The 19,613-nt window shown below is 41.6% G+C and overlaps 1 protein-coding gene and 1 long non-coding RNA gene across 12 annotated transcripts in view; one reads left to right on the forward strand and one right to left on the reverse strand.

The window, feature by feature from the left end:
- Positions 1-19,613, forward strand: part of LOC6497253 (tyrosine-protein phosphatase Lar) — a 113,735-nt gene that overhangs the window by 40,358 nt on the left and 53,764 nt on the right. For 7 of the 11 annotated variants that reach the window (XM_044716423.1, XM_044716424.1, XM_014906107.3 and 4 more), the window contains exons 4-6: positions 17,237-17,278; positions 18,044-18,175; positions 18,267-18,428. In XM_044716423.1, the coding sequence (XP_044572358.1) occupies positions 17,237-17,278; positions 18,044-18,175; positions 18,267-18,428 (336 nt within the window). The remainder of the gene's footprint in view (positions 1-17,236; positions 17,279-18,043; positions 18,176-18,266; positions 18,429-19,613) is intronic. The other 4 variants (XM_044716425.1, XM_001962430.4, XM_014906100.3 and 1 more) reach the window with 1 other exon arrangement.
- On the reverse strand, positions 7,208-9,039 carry LOC26514557. Its single transcript, XR_004310115.2, has 3 exons — positions 8,532-9,039; positions 8,132-8,471; positions 7,208-8,047 (listed from the first exon to the last, which is right to left on the reverse strand). It is a non-coding gene; the product is annotated as an uncharacterized LOC26514557 (long non-coding RNA).

The following is a 19,613-nucleotide window of genomic DNA, read 5'->3' on the forward strand; positions in this document are numbered from 1 at the left end:
CGATTTGTGGATCGATTCCCCATCAATCTGCATCAAAATCTAGAAACAAAATATTTTTTAGATTTTCTGTCAAAATTTCTGGGGGGTCCCCTTCCGAGATTGCGAAAAGTGCATTGAAGGACTATATGGCCCGCAGTGGTGGCCATATCTTGGCCAATATTCATCCGATTCTTGAGCGGAGTACCTTAAACGATTTGTGGATCGATTCCCCATCAATCTGCATCAAAATCTAGAAACAACATATTTTTTAGATTTTTTGTCAAAATTTCTGGGGGTCCCCTTCTGAGATTGCGAAAAAAGCATTGAAGGACTATATGGCCCCCAGAGATGCCTATATCTTGGCCAATTTCCAACCGATTCTTGAGCGGAATACCTTAAACGATTTGTGGATCGATTCCCCATCAATCTGCATCAAAATCTAGAAACAACATATTTTTTAGATTTTTTGTCAAAATTTTGTGGGGTCCCCTTCTGAGATTGCGAAAAATGTATGGAAGGACTATACGGCCCCCAGTGGTGGCCATATCTTGGCCAATTTCCAACCGATTCTTGAGCGGAATACCTTAAACGATTTGTGGATCGATTCCCCATCAATCTGTATCAAATCTAGAAACAAAATATTTTTTAGATTCATTGCCAAAAATGTTCATATTTCTGCATTAAAATCTAAAAAATATTTGTAGGTATTATCATCATTGCATTAAAATATCATTTTTCTATATTCGACCTCAATTCGACTCTATGTTGCTTCTATTTTGCTACTTACATCAGGTAAAGCCGTTTTGTTTATTAACGTACTTTCCATTTGAGTGCCGAGTGTACTCTTGACTTCAGAAAATCTCGGGCTGAGCCGGATTCCCACATTTTATTTAGTTTATTATTTAATGAATATTTGCAAATCTCGCCAAGTGCAGCTCGGAAATCCAGAAAAGCCGTGAAAGGGCGCGGCCTGGCGGGGCTGCAAGGAGGCGAGTGAGGAGGAGGTATAGAAGGACGCGTTCATAGCTGCAGACTTGAAGTAGATTTAATTTGCGTATGAAAAATTCCTTTTGCAGTGGCGGCAGCAGTAGTTGCAGAAGCAGTAGTAGCAGCAGCAGCAATTCCCCAAACGAGTTAGCTGCAGCTCCAGAGTTCCTGGCTGCTCCTTTCTGCCTCTACCTATCCCTTTTTCCCGTTCTCCTCTCATCTGGGTGTGTGTTTGAGTGTGTGTGTGTGTGTGTGTGTCTTTCTCAGTGTGCGCGCAGTTGTTTAGAGGATATGCATAAGAATGCCTTGCATTTCCGTTTCAGTTTAATGCGAGTGTGTTGGTGAGCTTTATTTTCAGCGCTTGTTTTTCGCAAACAGTGATTTCCTATTTGCCTCATACCTCTTCACTTGCCCCTCTCCCTTTCATCCTGATTCCTATTCACATTCCCAACCCAATGCCAATCCCACTCCAATCCAATCCTTCACCCTTTTGGGCCAACCAGCCACCGGCACCGCCACCCAGCTAGCTAGCCAGCCAGCTCCTGCCGGCAAAAGTGGAATTGCTCCGAGTTTATTTTATGCTTTGAGCAAAGTTTCGTTGCATATTTTAAGGCAGTTTTGCCGGCTGCAGTTATGTATGTACTAGATGCAAAAGAACGGACTGAAATAAGCAAGCATAACAAAAACAATCAACTGCGATTTGTTGTGGAGAAATTGCAGAATTATGCAAAAGTCAGAGGACTAGTGGGGGTGGTGGGCCCGGCCTAACCGACCACCTTTCACCCCCAATGTACTTTAGAAAGCATATTTTCCGTGCTCGGCGGGCGTTTGTCAGGCGGACAGACGGACAAACGGGCGGACAAACAAGATAGTTCAGGCATTTGAAATAATTTGATGTTTTCATATTTATAAAATTTCATCCCCGCTGCCCCCATGACCGACCTTTGGCAAACAACAAAGTGCCAGCAAATCAATTACAAAGCACACTCCACTCGACAATCCCAGCCAGAAGGACTTTACATTGTTCAGGCATATGTATAAATGAACACTCCAATACACACATACTCAGACACTCACACTCACAATCATCCGGAGTCCTTTAGAGTTCGTTGTCCGTTGTGTTCGGTTCCGTTCCGTTTGCATGTTTGATGCCTATCTTTAATTAGAACGGCGCTAGAATTGATGACGGGCCAAGTCAGCGGCTCGTTTTGTTGAATGGCGAGAGCCTGCCTCTATCACCGGGTAATTACCTGACAGGAAATGCAAATCTAGCCAAAGGATACGATTATTTTTCTTCAACATCTACTCGATCTACTGCTTTCCTGTCGAAAGTAGGCGTGTCTCTATGTCTGCCTGCCAGTCTGTACTGCCTATGTGTCGGTGTGTGTGTGTGGTGTGTGTCTGTTCGGAATACCCATTTTAAATAAAAGTTTCGACAGCTTGGCACAAATTTGTAACGAAAAAGGGATTTCAACGAACGGCCCGTCTCGGTCTCATCATAATCAGTGATGGCTGTCGAGCAGCTGCTACTGCCTTCAGCTCCTTCGGCTCACTCCTTCCGCTGCTGCTCACTTCACTTCTTTGGGTCACATAAACGGCAACATGTCAACCTCAAAAACCGCAAAACTTGGCAAATAAGTTTTTTTTTTTGCTTTTTCGGGAGGGTTTTCTGTTACTGCATGGGGTATGGGAAGACCGGAAAAGCGTCCCCTTGACTCTTGGTTCGATTGAAAATCAACTTTCACACGCACGCCCAGATTCACACATTTTGTGTGTGAGTGTGAGTATGAGTGTGTTGTGCCTATATGGTTGTGGCAAATGAAGATGTACAGTGGTTAAGATATAGTCTTTAAAAACATAACAATTATAGGGTATAATTTTTCTCTATCAAGAAAAATTCTAATAAATAAAAGTAAATCTTAAAATATAATATTTTTTTTAATATATCTATCTATATTCTATCTATTTTATTATTTGAAAACCACTGTATCCTGAGTTTAATCCCAACAAATATTGTGTGTTTTTTTCTCTCGCTTCAAGGGGATTGTGTAGCTTGGCGTTATTTTCAATTTAGCTGTTGATAAGCATAAAAATCACTGAGTTTTCCTTTAAATTTTTATGTAAACAAGACACATGCGCATCGCACACCCCAGCCTCTTCCCCGCCCATCCGACGGGGTTTTCCGCTTTTCCGGCATCAGCTCACTATTGAAGCAGTCACTTCAATGTCAAGCCTCAGCGAGTTCCTCCTCCTGCCAGCGAGAAGCAGGACCTCTCTCACTCATCAGCATATCAATGGCAAAGTCAAAAAGTGTGCTATGATTTTTTCCCATTTTAATTACGCCGAGAGTCTGTCGCCGGAGCAGCATTTCTAATTTTACGCTACAGGAGTTTTATATGACTGAATTATGTTGTATGAGCCATGGCCAAGCGAACTGTCCGTTAATAATTGGCAGGCCAACAGCATCAACAACAGCAACGAAAAAAAAGTGAATAAAAATAATAGAAAACAAGATAAAGGAAAACTTTAAACGCTCCTGCTCGGGATTCGGTTTTTTAATTAAGCCGAACGGCCGGGACTTTAAACGCTGGTCCCCAAATCAAAGTTGTCTGCAGCAGTTCCTTCAAGTGCCATCAGCTCAGCACCACTTGCATACCAAAACAGACATCCCCGAAATTATGCTAAGCATATGCTTTTCACTATGGGACGAAGGACGAGGTGGTGTAAAGGACGTGGGCCGTCCTGGTAATGACAAGGGCTCACTCTCCGTCTGGCGAGGGAACGCACGGATACGCAGCCATCTAAAAAGGACAACAAGCTTTATTAATGTTTTATGTGTATTGTGTGCCGCATACTAAGTAGCGATTCCAGCACCAGTCCAAAAAAAAGAATGTATAGAGAGGAAGCGAGAAAAGCGTCCCGCCATTGACAATGTCAATTGAAAAATCTCATCCACCGACTGGCCACGAAAAACTGAGCCACCAGAATGGGTGGGATGGGGATGAAGACAGTCAATAAGCAGGCGAAGGCAAACTAATTAGTTCCAATGAGCAAACAAAATGGGCAGCATTCAGTACTAAAAGTCGGTAATAGAGGGGTGTTTCGGGGTATACTAAACAGGATAAAATTTACCTTAAATACGGGTATTTAAATTAGTCAAGAACTAGTATAAAATGGAAAGAAAAAACAGCAATTTAAGGTGTCAAATATTGATTTCTCAATACTATTTAAATGAGTATCTATTTTGGGCATTTTTGGTGGCAGCTTGCATTTATTTTACTGCGGGGAAGCACCTGGTGGGAACCACAATGAAAATGCAACCCGTAGACCGCTGTGAAGATGTGGAGAGATAGCGAGAAAGTGCGACCGCCAAGCATTTTTAATTAAACAGCCGGGTGGCGATGAAGAAGCCAGCGAAAATGGAAAACGAAACCAAGACGAGCACAGTGCCGACCATAAAATAAATCCACGCCAAAAGTATGCAGCAAAAGTTTGCAATTAAAATTCAAATAACATGCAAGACGGGGGTAACCAAGCACAGGAGTATGAGTTCGAAAGAGAATGGGCTAGAGATAGAGAAAGAGAAGGAGCATGAATAAAAGAGAGAGAGGGGTGAAGACGCACAAACAACTCAATGTGTTGAAAAGCGGCAGACAATTCTAAGAAAACCGCCAATCTCACTCTCACACACACACATGTATACATATGCCAGGACATATGTGCCATGAATCACACACGAAATGTAATAAAGCTTTGCTATGTTGTCTTGCCCCCCTCAGACCCACTCCTGCTTCCTTGCTTCCCTACCCTCTTCACTTACGCAATCCCGCACCCAAAGTTGTGCACTTTGCCGAGTTTGAAGAGGACTGGGGGTAAAAATCGAGGACTTGCCGCGTGGCAAACATCATCATATTCATTATTATGACAGTTGTTGTCACAATTAAAACAATAACAAAAACAAAAGTCGTAAGTTTACATGGTAATTAAATATTTTAATATGCCTGCGTGCAGCAATGCTGCTGTGGAGGGCTCTCCCGCCATCTCCGAGTCCCGCCATTTGGCGAACTCCTCCCATTGGGAGGACTTCGCAGTTTTGGGTTTAGGTCTCGGTTTCTCGGTTTTGGTGGCAAGCATTTTGTGGCACGGTGTGGTGTGGTGCGGCAGCGACGCTGGCGGAAATGAAGAGATAGCTCTGCCGGCGGTTGAAATTGCCAGCAGCTTGCCAAGTCCGCGAAACGCAACAAATTGTCAGCCATTGTGTCTGTCCGCGTGTGTAACGTATTTTCGGAAGTTTCTACACTCGAATAAAGTATAAAGAGATTGTTTTTTGTTTTCAGGGAGAAATTGAAAAGTGTTGGCGGTAATCACCAACCTGATTTCAGCTTCCCAGAAGTGAGATATTAATGTGGGCTATTGTTTCTTTGGCTTTTCAAGTATTTTATAAATTGTTTTTCCTCTTTTTGATGTTAGAAAGTGGCCTAATTTTCTTTTATTATTTTACCAAGAATTTAACAGAAAGCAAAAATATGTAATTATTACGAAACGAACACATGTCGTATACGTAATAATTTAATGACTAATTAGTTCACATGGCGTATGAGTAATTTTTTCTTTGAAAGTAAATCTTAAATATTAATTTTTTATTCCAATGTTATTAATTATTAATTCTAATGGGCACACATGACGTATACGTAATATGAATTTAAAAATTGCGTATACGACATGTAAACTTCTTTGCAAATAAACATTACTCATAAGACCTTTGGCCATTTTTGCAGAATAATTAATTGTTTTCATATGTAAGAAGCGAGATTTTGTTTTCCTCTGTGTATTTTTAATTTTCTAATTGTAAAAGTTGTGCGTTTGTTCCCACACACATCGCACACACCCATAACCACTCCAGCACTCATCATCCTTTCGCTTCGGTTGTCAGCGTATGAGTGATTTTCATTCTGTCCCAACTGTTGCTCGGGTTTATTGCTGGTGAACGAGTGTTTGGAATGCGGCACTTCGCTATGCATTTAATTACAACTTTATTTAAATATTTTCTGCGCCATGTCGTGGCGTCAACATTTTGCTGGATTTGCTTTCGAATACGCTCCGCTTGGAAGGCTGCCTGGCTTGGCTTGGCTCGGCCTGGTCTGGCAACAGCTTAAACTTAATTTCCTTCTCCTTTTCATCGGTTTGGCATTAATTAATTCAATTGAATGCTGCGTCTGTCATTTCCGCTGTATCCGTTCTGATTCCCATTGCCACTCCCCATTCTCGTTTCGGTTATCATCGTCCTTGTCGCCGGAGTTTGAGTCGGAGCTGGAGTCTTCGTTTTAATTTGATTTGGGCACGCACTTTGGCTTTATTGAATTTAAAAAAAAACTTATACAATATTGCTTATTTCGGTTAAATAAGACAATTCATTCAATTTGTGGCCACTAAATCAACCATAATAATAACCACAACAAATGGTCGGTCCCACATAACTGAAACGAACAGTAGAACGGAAAAGCTGAAGCGAAAAAAAGAAAGGCGATGGCCCGGCCGGAGATGGTCGGATGGTAGGAGGAGAAGGAAAACCAAGCCGCAAATTCAACGCCCAATTTGTGCCGCGCTGCTGCTTCCGTTGTCAATAACAATTTACGGGATAAGAAACAGGACGATGCGAAGGACAATAATCGAAAACAGCAGTAGCGGCAGCAGAAGAGCAGTAGCAGCCGGTCAGTAGAAAATATATTTCCTTTTTTTGTGCTGTGCTCCTCTAATATTAATAATCCGGCATACGCAACGGGGCCGGAGACCTTTGAGGACTCGATGGTAAAGGACTCTCTCTCGGCCCAAAAGCGATCAGCCATCTAGCCAGGACAACAAATGAGTTCGGACAACAATGGTGGGGGCCGGATGGAAGCTGGGACGGAGGAGGTGCTCCTAATATGTCACTGTTGGTGCCAATAACAATAATAAGCAACAAAACAAAGCCTAAAAGCTGCCAACCATAAATTCGCCTGGCAGGCGTGGCAAGACGTTGACAATGTCAGGATGCCTGGCTGGCGGAAAGGATCCGGAGTTCTGCCTCCGGATAGCCTTAGGCTCTGTTGTATACCCAACCCAACTCTCGGTCAATTTGTGCTGAAAATTTATGAAAAGTTCAATTTATTGTGCTACATTATTTCAGCACATAGTTGGCTCTCGGGCGGATGGCTTCCCTTCTTTTCTGGCCAATGGATCTGGCTATTAATTTAAAATGCATCAGCCATGAGAGGGCGAGAGGAATTTCATTTCTAATTGAAGAAATTTTAACGCTGAAATATGGGTTTATTTATTATTTCTTTTATCCAAAGATCAATCACTTTACAGGGTAAGCTGGGAGTCAACAAATTCCTGACTTTCCGCCCGTATTCTTAGCACTCGAGTTATATTTTATTTAAAAACTTTCTGCATTTTACTTGTGAATTACTCACACATGAAAGAAATGTTGGCATATCAATTTTTATGCCATACGCATATGTATTATTTTAACATTTACATATGAGTGTGTATGCGGGCGAAGGGGTGTCCTTCGAGTGGATGTATGGGTGTGTGTGTTAGGTAACATATGCCATAAATTGCCTGAAGTGCTCTACCGGCTTTGTCTGCTTCCTCATATTTTTTCGCCCTTCCATCCTACAAGTTGGGAACAAATGCTTTAGCATTATTGAAATTTCTTGATGCTTTTTTTCTCTGGTGCTGTGTTTTGTTTTTACTTTATACTTGTTTTGTTGTGTTTTGTTTATGCGGGCCAGACAATAACCCACTCTGCGTCGCATCAATTTTACATCAATCCATATCGAAATGTATCGCATGCCCACATTCATGCTTTTTGTTCCTTGCCAGCCATCGGAGTAAGTTGATTTGCATATTTTCGGTATTTTTACTCTGTTTGTTCTCGATTCTTTCACAACATTAGCAAACGCATCTTGACTTACGCTCTCCTGCCCTCTTGACTCGTCTGTGTCGGAAAACTGCAGATGAAAAACTCGAATTTTTTGGAAATTTATGGCCCAGTTTGTCTTCCATAACTTGAATGTCGGGGGTGGATTTTTTGGCATTTCTAAGTAATTTGAGTAATTTTTAGAAAATTTACCTTCGATGTTAGCTTTTTCGTGCATTATATTTTTTATTAGCCTATTCTTACCTGTTTTTTGGAGAAAAGAATTCTTGTATTCTTATAAATTTTGATGATACCAGCAGCCCAGACAACAAATTAATTAGTTAAGCTTTGTTGTCATATTGTAGCTTCATTAATTAAAACCAAGGCAACGCAAAATCCAAACGCCAACCGAAAACCTTGATCCCCAGATTTGCTCTAGGCATAGATAATGAATAATGAAAGCCTGAAAGTCATCACGATGTGGTGGCTGGAATGGCGGGCCATGGGATGGATGGATCTGAGCCAGACCTCGGGGGCAGGAGAACTTTTTTTGCCCATGGCGGGGATGGGGGCATTTTGTCAAAAAGTTAAGTTGTGCATTTTTCTGGCCAATAAGGAAATTATTTTGCATGATTCAGCATATCAAAAATGTGAAAGTAATTACAGGCCAAAGCAGCACTATCATCGTGCGAGCGGATAGAGAGTCATCACACGGATAAGTGAAAGGGAGGTGATGCCATTCGCTATCTGTCCAGGAGAGGCATTCAAAGGATCTGAAAGGATATTAATTAATGATTGCTGTACCCGATGTGTGATTGGGCACATTGGATAGGAATGATATTGTTGATTTGCAACTCTGTACTAACAAAAAAATCTAGTAGTAATATAGATAACTTGTTAGTCGAAGTTTAAGGAAGCCCCTCTAAGGAGATGGACGACAAGTTTTGAGCTATTGATTTACCAATTTAGCTGGCTCTTGTCCGCTGCGTTTGCTTTCGTCGTATCGGAAACTTGTGTCCCTGTTACCTGGTTGCGCTTTTAGCTGTCGCTGGGGGCCTTGCTGCCTTCAGCTCCTGGCATGCCGTCATTGTCCAGGTTTACTTTGGCCGGGCCAACTCCCCTGTGGCTAGATAAGCGCCAACTGCGAGGAGGCGGGTGCAGGTCTGTGACAATGCGCGCACATGACCCCTTTTGCTTGACCTCACTTATCTTACTTAGTGGTTTAGTGCGCTCTCGCCTGGTCTGGTTTCTGGTCTCCAGTCTACGGTCTACGGTCTATGGTGTATGGTCTCTGGTCTGGACTCTGGACTCGAAAAGACAAAGGCCGAAGCACCCACCCACTCACGCCCCCCCGGCTGCCCCCGCACTTTTTGATATTTATGTCGCCAGCTGTTAGCATTAGTGGACTGGCTTTTAAGGCGGGCAAATGTTGTGTGCTTGTAGCTGTGTGGCCAAATGTGTGCTGTTGTAGCTGTTGGCGCATTAGGCTTCAGGCCACAAAAGCTTAGGCTTTCGCCCTCCGACCATTCTGGAAGAGTTTTTGCGGCTGGCCAATATCCATTCCATCCCATCCCATTCCCCATTCCAGACTGATGTGTGTGCGGGCAATAAACTTGTCGCTTGTTATTATCGTCTTAATCGTCTCCGACTTGCTTTTTTGGAACATTAATGTATATGTACAATAAATATATTTTTTTTGGTTCTTTTATGTAGTACTCCCGCGCCCCTCATAATTGCCTGTCGTTGCAACAGTTGGGAAAAAGCCTGTAAATTGATGAAACTTTCAGTAGGAACTCGGCCTGAACTTCTGACTTTTTGGACGACCTGCGGCGCAGGTTTCACTTTCATGAATTTGCATAAGCCCTGCTACTAGAGAACATTTATCAAGTTTTAAATATTAGGGTATCAGGAACCATTTAAAACTCTCATCAAATAACAACCAAATATGTAAAAAGAAAGTGATTTGTTCCAACCAACCAAAAATTTAAAAAGAAAGTAATTTTTCCATAACTCTACTCCTTCATTGATTAATGGTTTTTAATTGAAATATTTTCATAAAAAAACATACTCTTTAAAAGAGTATCTCACCTTCGTTGCTTTGATTTCTTTCCTACTAGCTAGACATGTTTATTTTTTTAAATAATGCGTTCAAGTCCACGTGACAAAGTTGTGAAAGAAGAACGCCTATACCATCGGCTCCCTCCTGTATCTCAGTCCATAATCTCGACGCGTCGCGACATTTGCTGCATAATAATAAACAAAGGAAAGCAGGAGAAAGACCTTCTCCTAGACGGGCGGGCAAAAAAGTCAGCGACAGGCAGCGATTTGAGAAACAATAAAACAAAGACTAGCCGGCAAGGCAGTGGCGTGGAGTGGGTATGGAAAAAGGGGATGGTACGGCCCATGGAATGGCAATGGCAATGCATACTTTACGGCTATATGACTGTAGGCTTAGCGACAAAACATTTATGCTTTGTTGGATTTTGTAAAGGAAGCCGAGGACCTTGGTGGGAGTTCGAGACCCGGGATTCGGGATACGGGATCCGGGATCCTGACGTGATTGTCTCCGTCTGGTAGTTTAGCCAACTTTAGCCAAGCCAGGCAGAGTAGGAGGCTAACATACTAATATTCCCCAGCCCAGACCAAAGGTTAAGGTGAGATGAAGGCAGAAAAGTGGGATTGGGAACCAGCAGGGTATTAAGTTTATAAATGGGTCTAGGAAATGGGCAGACTCACCCGAGTTATGCAGATGAATTGTAAAGATATTGTCTAAAGTTCTTTAATTGGTTTCAGATAACGACAGTGCGTTTATTTGACATGTGGAGGAGGCTTGCATTTCGAAATTAAAATGCTGACTTACAGCATTTTATGAATTCTCGGCTCGTAGGCTAGTAGGCTTTCCTGGGAAACGTGAGAGCATCATATTGAAATACATGGAATTCATTTTAGTTCTTCAACTTGACACTTTTTCTTCAGAACTTTTGCCAAGTGGCAGGCAGCAAGAGGCTGGAGTCTTTCCGAGAGTAATTTCTGCTATTTATCAAGGTATGACAATGCGGATTTTGTTGGCATTTAAAATGCCAGCAAATCTCAAACTTCAGATTTGCGCTGGCTGGTACTTTGCCATCACCAAGTCGGCCACGTTTAGAGAGTCCTTAAATGGCAACGCCCCACGACTCTCGACGTGAAAGTGCTAGATACGGAGGGGAGAGACTGAGTCTGAGCCTTACCTTGGGCTTACTTTTCATTGTTTTCATTGGGAGCCGACTTAAGTGTTGCCTGTTTACTTTTGTGCACATTTAGCTGGCAGCCATTCCTGCTACTTTTTGTCTGCCACTTTCTTGGTAGTCTCAGCCCCAGCTCCATCTCCATCTCCAGCTACGGCTACGGCTTAATGCGTGTGTTGAACTGAAGAAACATCAAGTGCTAGACAAGTTTTTCGACTTGGCTCTTTTTCGGCCTGACCACCATCTGCCGGAGGCTTTTTTTGGCAGCTTATAAATAACGCAAATTAAACAAAACAGCAAAAATGAAAAAGAAACTTTGCGGCTAAGGCTGAGAGGCTGTGACTGAGACTGAGACTAAGGCCGAGGAGTAAACTTTTTCGTCCATCATGATCATCATCAATATGTATGTGCGTGTCGGCTGCCAGTGGCTCTGTATAGTATATACTCAATATAATTTCTGTCAAAAGTTGAAACTAATGAAAGCCAAAAGCCATGCTAATAATAATAAAACTTTGTCCTGCACTCCTCTCAAAAAACTTTTTGCATTGTCGTTGTCCTTCTCACCTCGCCACTCAGACTCTCAACAGCACACTGACACTCTGAAACATTTGCCTGACACTTGGGCTTTAGTTCGGTTTTGTGATTGCCCCAATATATTCTATATAGTATATAAACTTTATATGCGTCTAATACATTTCATAAATATTGTGACAAGCTCAATAAAATATCAAAGCATACTTACTGGAGCAAAAACGTGCCTGAAACCCGAGTGGAGAAGAGAATACTCTAAAAAGTATTTAATATTTATTAAATAAATTTTGAGCTTAATTTTATTCTGTCACTGGAGAAGGATATTCTTTAAAAAGAGTCTGTCATTCATAAACTCAAGTCAGACCGCCTTGCATAGCGTAGAGACCCGTACTCTGAACCTTAAAAAATCTCCTTCAATTTGGGGATCTATTTAGGCTTTGGTTTTTCTCCTGGCAATTTGGCAAGTGCCCGGACAGTTTATGAAATTGCCAGGTTGTCCGCAGAAAATTCCTTTTTGTGTCATCATGATTGTCCTGCTTCGTGTTGTTGTTATCCTCCTGGTCGCTACCAATCATAAATTGCTAAGGCCTACTCGCCGAAGCTACCGCAGGATAATACAACAAAGACCACAGGAGCAGGAGCAGAAGCAGGACCTAGACCCAGACCACACGTGTGTTGTGTCTCATAAAGTTTGCAGCATTTTAAGCTGGCCGGGCTTACTATGTAATCCCACCTAGAAATAATGAGTGTTGCCATGGCCAAATGTCTTCGACTTGCTTTCCTTTAAACAAAAAATACAAGACAGGAAACTTACAGATAGATTGGTGGGCCAAAAAACAACAAATCCCCATTTAATAGAGAGTGGGCGTGCGAGGGCGTTGGGAAATTCCACCATCAAATATGCTGCGGCTCGAATAGTTTCCCTTCATCCAGTTAAACCGCAGGCCAGTCAGGATAACTTTTCCATGTCCTGGTGTGTGCCAGTCCTTGAGGCGACCGGCCTCCATTCCCATTCCCCCGTGGACCCTCTTCGCACGTGTTGACAATTTTTTGGCCACAACTTTACATTAGGCTAGAAGCAAAAACTAATTATATTAAAATGTCATGGAAAATTGTTCGTACTCGTTTAGTTTTTTTTTTCCATTTCGGGCTTAGTTTGTGTTGGCACTGGCCGAAAATGTTTGCTGGGATTTTGAGTTTCGCCTCAGCAGTTGGTTAGTTTATTCGGTTTATAAATATGTTGCGTTCATGTGAGTGTGTCCTGCGATGTCTGAGGGCATTTAATGCAGAGTTTGCCAAGTCATTTTTGGCACAGGAACTGAAATGTGGCTGCGAGTTATGGACTGAAAGTTTGCCGGTTAGCCAAAGTTTGCTAAGCCTTTTAATGGATATTTAAATGGGAAGCTAAGTGGGTCAGTCCGAGGAAATATTGAAAATCAAATCGACACGGTTCTTTGCCAGTTTGCCATCGAAGTGAACGACGGTTCTCTAATTGGTCAACAATAAATATTTGATGAATCCAGCCAATTGACAGTTAACATCTCAGAGTCCTTCCTCCATGCTGCTTATCTTGAGGCTAAGTGAATGGATAATTCAGTTGAAAGTGCGGAATAGATTCGATGTCTTTGACAGCTGGATGCCCTAATTGATTCCCATAAAATATTCCATCGAAAAAAGCAACACTTGTGAAAACATTGTAGTTAAATATATACTTTTTATCACCTTTATTTGGTCTGTGACTGTACTGACCAAGTTACACGGTTTTAATTTTGATTAATGGCATCCGTGTCGACATTTTGGCCCGCATCATTTATATGCCTGACTGAACTCGACGAGCCAGTGTTCGGTTTAGGCCCTTCCTTGGGGTTCATCCCAAAAGTTTTCCATTTTTTGTTTGTTTGTTATCGATTCAATGATGAATTGCTCGATCCGATTCGGTTGACACTTTGTCGAGTCGAGTCCCAATCAGAGTTGTTTTGAAAAGAGAATGAAATACGTTTACTTTAGCAATTTAATTAAAATTTTGCACTGCTGCGCGCATACTTGGCAAAGGAGTTTCTCATAATCACTGGATGCCTTTTCTACTTTGGTGTTTCTCAACTGTTGTAAACTTTATTTTTATTGCTCTTTCAAGTAACATTAAAATTTAGTTGCATACGCAACAGCGTCGAAGGGTGGAGGGCAGCGATGGCTATAAAAATCCTCCAGTGTAAACTATGCTGCGCTTTTATAAGTATTTTATTTGTAGCTGCTACGAGGATTGGAGGCTACACAGGGAACAATTTTAGAGAAGTTTAGAAACTTATTGAATATATTATAGAACTATACAATTCTCAAAGCATAAATAGTCTGCTTAATCATGAGATTATTTGAATAAACCATCTTTCTTCCCAATAATTAGCTTCTAAATATTACCTTATTTTGTTTTTGTGTATATTGGACTAGGGACTACTTGGTTCGAGGCATTCTGTTTCTTAGACTCAGCAGATTTAGCAATGCTTTGCCAAAGTTGCCGCATTAAAAATACAACATGCGACCGGGCGGGGTGGCAAGGAGTCGAAAGGTTGTGCCACTACCGCCCCAGGAACAAACCCCTCTGCACTTCCCGGACACAGTGTTGCAATTTGGCCAGACCATCAGGGTTGTTGGAGAAGAAGCGACGGGGGTAAATGCAATGAATCGTTAAATTTAGCATCGTATTTCAATGCAATTCAGTTCAGAGAACGAAACGGAACGAAACGAGAACGCTTCTGATGCTGACAGGTGAATTGCAGCTGTCAGTCAGTCAGAGAAAACGAGCTACCCGCTCGGCTCGTCTTCTCTTCCGGGTCCTGTTCCTGTTCCTCTTGGAAAATGATTTGTCGCCAGGACACACGCACACAGATACACAGTCACATAGATATACGAATAGACAGATACTCAGATACTCATAGAAGCAGCTTAGCAGCTTATCCTTCCTGGTTGTGCAGCATCTTATGACTATTTGCAGCAAAAGCATTTCCATTACACCAGCTCTCAACCCCACAACCCAGGCCAGGACAGCTTTCTAAACCCAAACCCATTGCCCATAAAATGTTGCCCTCGCACTTTGCACTTATTAAAAAGCCGTACACTTGATATGCTCCCGGTTAGGTGAAAGTATGGGCCAAATTCTGGCTTCGGGCATAAATTGCTGCCTGAACTGAACAGGCCTAACTTTGAAGTTGTTCCCTAACTGGGGACCATAAAAACCAGCTGCATACTTTACGACTCTCTTTCTCTTTGGCATATGCTGATTTTATATATTCGCATATACGGATGAAGATATATACTTTTACATACCCGAGCTGGCTAACGTAGAGATTCGGCCACATTCCTCCCTCTCACATTTTTTCCTCTGTGAATGCCACACGGGGTCAATTTTTATGAGCATTTTGGCATATTGGAAAATGGGGCCAAAAGTTATGGGTATAATTTCAAGGGGTTACTAAAAGCCCAAAAAAAGGGCAAAGGATATCATATATATTCTCTCTAATGTAGTCGTTTCTGTATGGAATTTCATGGAAGTTAAAGTTTCTAGGGGATGCTGGCCAATTTGAGCTTCAATTTAAATTCAAATTAGATTGTACAAATATTTAATTAAATGTTTGTTTTTATAAATTGGCACAAACCATAAGCACATAATTATTTATTATTTGTTTTAGTTTTGAAAAGTAGCTTCATCCTCTTGTGGTTCGCTATTATCGGTTTCATTTTTCAATTTCAGATATCTTTCCACTTTTATTTCACTCTTTTTCGGTCCCCGGTTGGACAAAAAGCTTATAGAATATTATTTCATAAAATCAATTCGAATTTTCTATTTTATGTGTGTTGTTTTTTATCCCTGTACCTTTTTTTTATGCGGGTAGCTGTAGTAAAAATGTTAGTATTAATTTCCATATAAATTGCTTGAATGCGCGTATTGGTATTTGCACCCAAGTGGGCGGGAGTGGGTGTCTGGGCTTCGGTCGCTATTTCCGTGGATCTCTGGGGTTAGAAGTAGGGGGTGTGTATCTATAACTGCACATTTCAAACGTTCAAATCAATTTGCACATATCAACAACGAAATTGTTTGCTCAATGTAGACTGCGTTGTGCCCGTCTCGTCCTTTATCCTTTTTATTTCCTTCGCTGCCAGCCAAACGTGCGAAATGAAAAATCAGCAAAAAGTTGCACGCGAACCAAAACTTGGCTGCAGTTCAGATTCTCGACCCCTTCTCAGAGCCAAATACCACCCCTATGCCCCGGGGGCATTGTGTATCGACGCCATCTACAAATTTCATTTGCTATGCCTTTAATCTTTGGAACAAGCCGAGGAAATGAAGCCGCCACGCAAAACGCAAAACACAAACATAATTAAATTTATTTAAATTTTATCTCTGTATTTTTGGCTAAAACCAACAAACGAGCGGTACTGGCAATCCGGCAAATAAACAGAAATCCCTGTTTTATGGCCTTAATGATACGCTTTTTATGACTCGACACGAAAGTGTCTTGAATGTGGTCTGTGTCTGTTCTGTTCTGTTTTTTTTTTTTTTTGTGTACCATTGCCATTGCCATGCCATCAAATTGTTTAAGCAAACATAAAACTTTACAAATGCGAGAAAAAAAATAAAATATATATGTATATTTACCGAGAATTTTCGTTTGCTCTGAAGCGTTCTCTGAGCTCATTACAGCCACAAAAACCAATATGCTTATTTCTGATTCTCTGGCATCTCCAGCTCCTTCAGCTCCTCCGGCTCATGCTCCTTTTCCTTTAGAGCCCCTCTCCGGTTGTGGCTATAAAAACTGTGAACGTAAGCGTAAAATGCTTTCAAGTGCTTTGCAAATCTAGCAAACCTACTAACGCCGGCAAATCATCTTCATCGGGAGCTGTGAAAAGCATTTTAAAACATCTTCCTTTGCTTTTAATGAGCAAACGCAACAATTGTAGGTGGCTAACTTGGTTTAAGATGAAAAGCGGAAATTAACCAACGGAAATGATTGGTTTTTACAAAAATATATCTACATAATTGCAAAAAAAATACATTTTTGGAGAAGAACTCTTGTATCAACACTGGGGTAGATGGCTTTCGACATATTTTCCTACAAAAGAGAAATAAACTTGTCTGACCAAAAGTTGAGCCCAGAAAACTTTTCCCAATGATACAGACTCTCGACTATACCGCAACAACAACAAATTTTCATCCATTATGGCCAAAACGAAAATAGCCAAGCCACAAAGCAGCAGACAGAGAATGCTTTCCTTGTGGGGCAAAACTTTAAATTATTTACAAAACTACTCGTACAATGTAGTGGGAGCTCAATGCGCTTAAGTTCTCCAACAATGCAATTTCATCAATTTTTTGTTGAATTTTTAAGTTAAAAAGGACAAGTTTTAAGCATTAAGTATTTAAGTATAAAAATTAAGCTAGTAAAGTTAAGGAAAAAGTAAGTTAGATAAGAAAAGTATCTAAGTTGATAAGTATTATATCAAAATCTAAGAAAACTTTAATCAACTATCCAAAAAAAATAACTAAAAACCGCGTTTAATGAAAACTAAATCCAATCGCGCGTCGCATAATTATTACTAACCATGATGCCCGTTCCAGATGCAAATTATTCGGATATTCCGTACATTCAATATCTCACACGTAAGTCAGGCTCTCCGGCCTTAGGTACTACTCTGTTGCCCAGAATTTTTAAATGTCGCGTAATATTTAATTTCAATCAAAAATGGATGGAAAAAAAAGAAATGAGAATACTGGTTGGGCGGGGAAAAAATCATAAATCGAATTGATATGTTGGGTAAACTACTTTCTGTTCTGGCTCTGTTCGGCAGGAGCGAGCGAGTCCTGCCAGAAGCCAGGACACGGGATCTGCTAGTGCAGCATGCAACATGCACATGACAATATTTTTGCTGGTTGTTTAACGTTCCGTGATTTTTGCCAGATTTTTAATGCCACGCATCTGTTTCCCTGAAGCCGCCGCCCGGCTTCCCTATTCCGCACTTGTCGTGTATCCTTTTGCTCGCATGTGTGTGTGTTCGGGGCACGTACTCGCCACGAATGTGTGTGTGTGTTGGCAAACAACATGCAACGTTGTATTGACAGCATATTGTGACAAATATGTAAAAAGAATATACGAAAACACCCGCTCCACACACACACCCTCCCATACACACATCAAAATCAACAAAAATGGCGAAATGAAAATGGTATTCAAGGATTCACAAGCAGCTTTAAAAATTACTTTTGCCTACTTAGGAGGGCTTTTTCTGAATATTATAATGAAAACTGAACACATGCGTGGCATCAAAAACCAAACACGAAACTTTAAATGCAAAAGGCAGAAATTATATCCATTCTATGCTCTGTTAATAACCCGTTTTGGCCATGTTCTTTTACGACCCTCCACAGATCCGCCGGAGATCATCAAGAAGCCGCAGAACCAGGGCGTGCGAGTGGGCGGCGTGGCAAGCTTCTATTGTGCGGCTCGCGGTGATCCGCCGCCATCGATAGTTTGGCGCAAGAACGGCAAAAAAGTTTCGGGTAAGTTTTGCTCCAACGAGCGAGAGCTCTCCATCCATTGGATGGCTTCCTAAGCCCACTTAACTGGTGTTTGTGTGTGCGCTCTTTGCAGGAACGCAATCTCGTTACACGGTGCTGGAGCAGCCCGGCGGGATTTCCATACTACGGATTGAGCCTGTACGGGCGGGACGGGACGATGCCCCCTACGAGTGTGTGGCTGAGAACGGTGTGGGCGATGCCGTTCACGCAGATGCAACTTTAACCATCTATGAAGGTAAGTGCCATGCGATTCTTTTTAGGGGGCGGCCCGGGACTGGGACCGAGACTGAGACCGGGGCACTAAGCCGTCATCGGCATCAACGTGTGCAGTTATTTATGGCTCTTGGAGTGCTGCTTCCTAATTGAACTCCACTCCATGGTGGATGCACTGTGGGAAAGCGTAGAGCTTCCAGATTTAATATAACAACCGGGTATTAATGCCAAGAACAGAATCCTTAAAAATTACTATATTTCTCCTTGTGGAGCCGAACATCCGGGGAGTCCCTATGATATAGCGACACAAAAAGTTTCGTTTAGTATGCGTCGCAATGTAAACTAAGTTCATACATTGATTTTGAATTAAAACTGGGTAAAGAAGTTGGCGTAAATGGTAAACTTTGGGAGAGAGCCCAAAACCACCAGTATTCCCCCGGGATGGGGCATGGCAAGCAGTAGAGTAGTGGTGGTGTTGGGGTGGTGGTGATGGTGGAAAGTTATTTGCCAGCTTGTTTGTGTGGCTTAAATTACTTGCCAAAATTTACTTTTGCTTATTTACAACTGTGCAAAGGATAAAGTTTTTGCTCTCTAAGCCTAATCAAGTCTTTGCGGGGTGGATGGGCTTGGATAGCCTGGCAATTGAACTAATTTGCTTAAACTGAGAGCAGGCCAAGTATTTATAAATTTTCTTCTCGTTTCTCGTTCCAAGCAGGGTCGGTCTCTCAGACCCTCAAATTATAAACAGCAAAAAGTTCAATAAAAAAAAATTTTCCCTCCCAAAAGGGGACTTGAGGCGAGTTAGGTGGCAGTGGGTGGCCGGATGGATAAAAGCTGAAAAAGTTATAACTTTTAATGAGATTAAAGAAGCAAATTATTTGGTAAATCAACTCCAATACAAAATGCATATTGATCGATGGTCAAGGATGGCTAAGTTCATTTAAACTGAAATTTCTCCTTTACAGTCATAATTAAAATTTTAATCAAGAGAAATTAAGAGAGCTACTACCTAGAAACACTTTATAGTTGACACACATATCTTTTATCGATTATTTAATCATGTCTTTATGCTTTTGTTCGGTTAAGGGCTAACGAGGCTGGCAAATTGCGTTACCTTGGCCTGCCTTTGGACTCTGGCGCGAAACTTTTACCTTCATTCGCGTGTGGTTGTTAGTCCTTGCTAAACTACACTAATTACTTCCCCTCG

The sequence above is a fragment of the Drosophila ananassae genome, chromosome 3R (genome assembly GCF_017639315.1).
Source record: "Drosophila ananassae strain 14024-0371.13 chromosome 3R, ASM1763931v2, whole genome shotgun sequence".
NCBI classification, from domain to species: domain Eukaryota; kingdom Metazoa; phylum Arthropoda; class Insecta; order Diptera; family Drosophilidae; genus Drosophila; species Drosophila ananassae.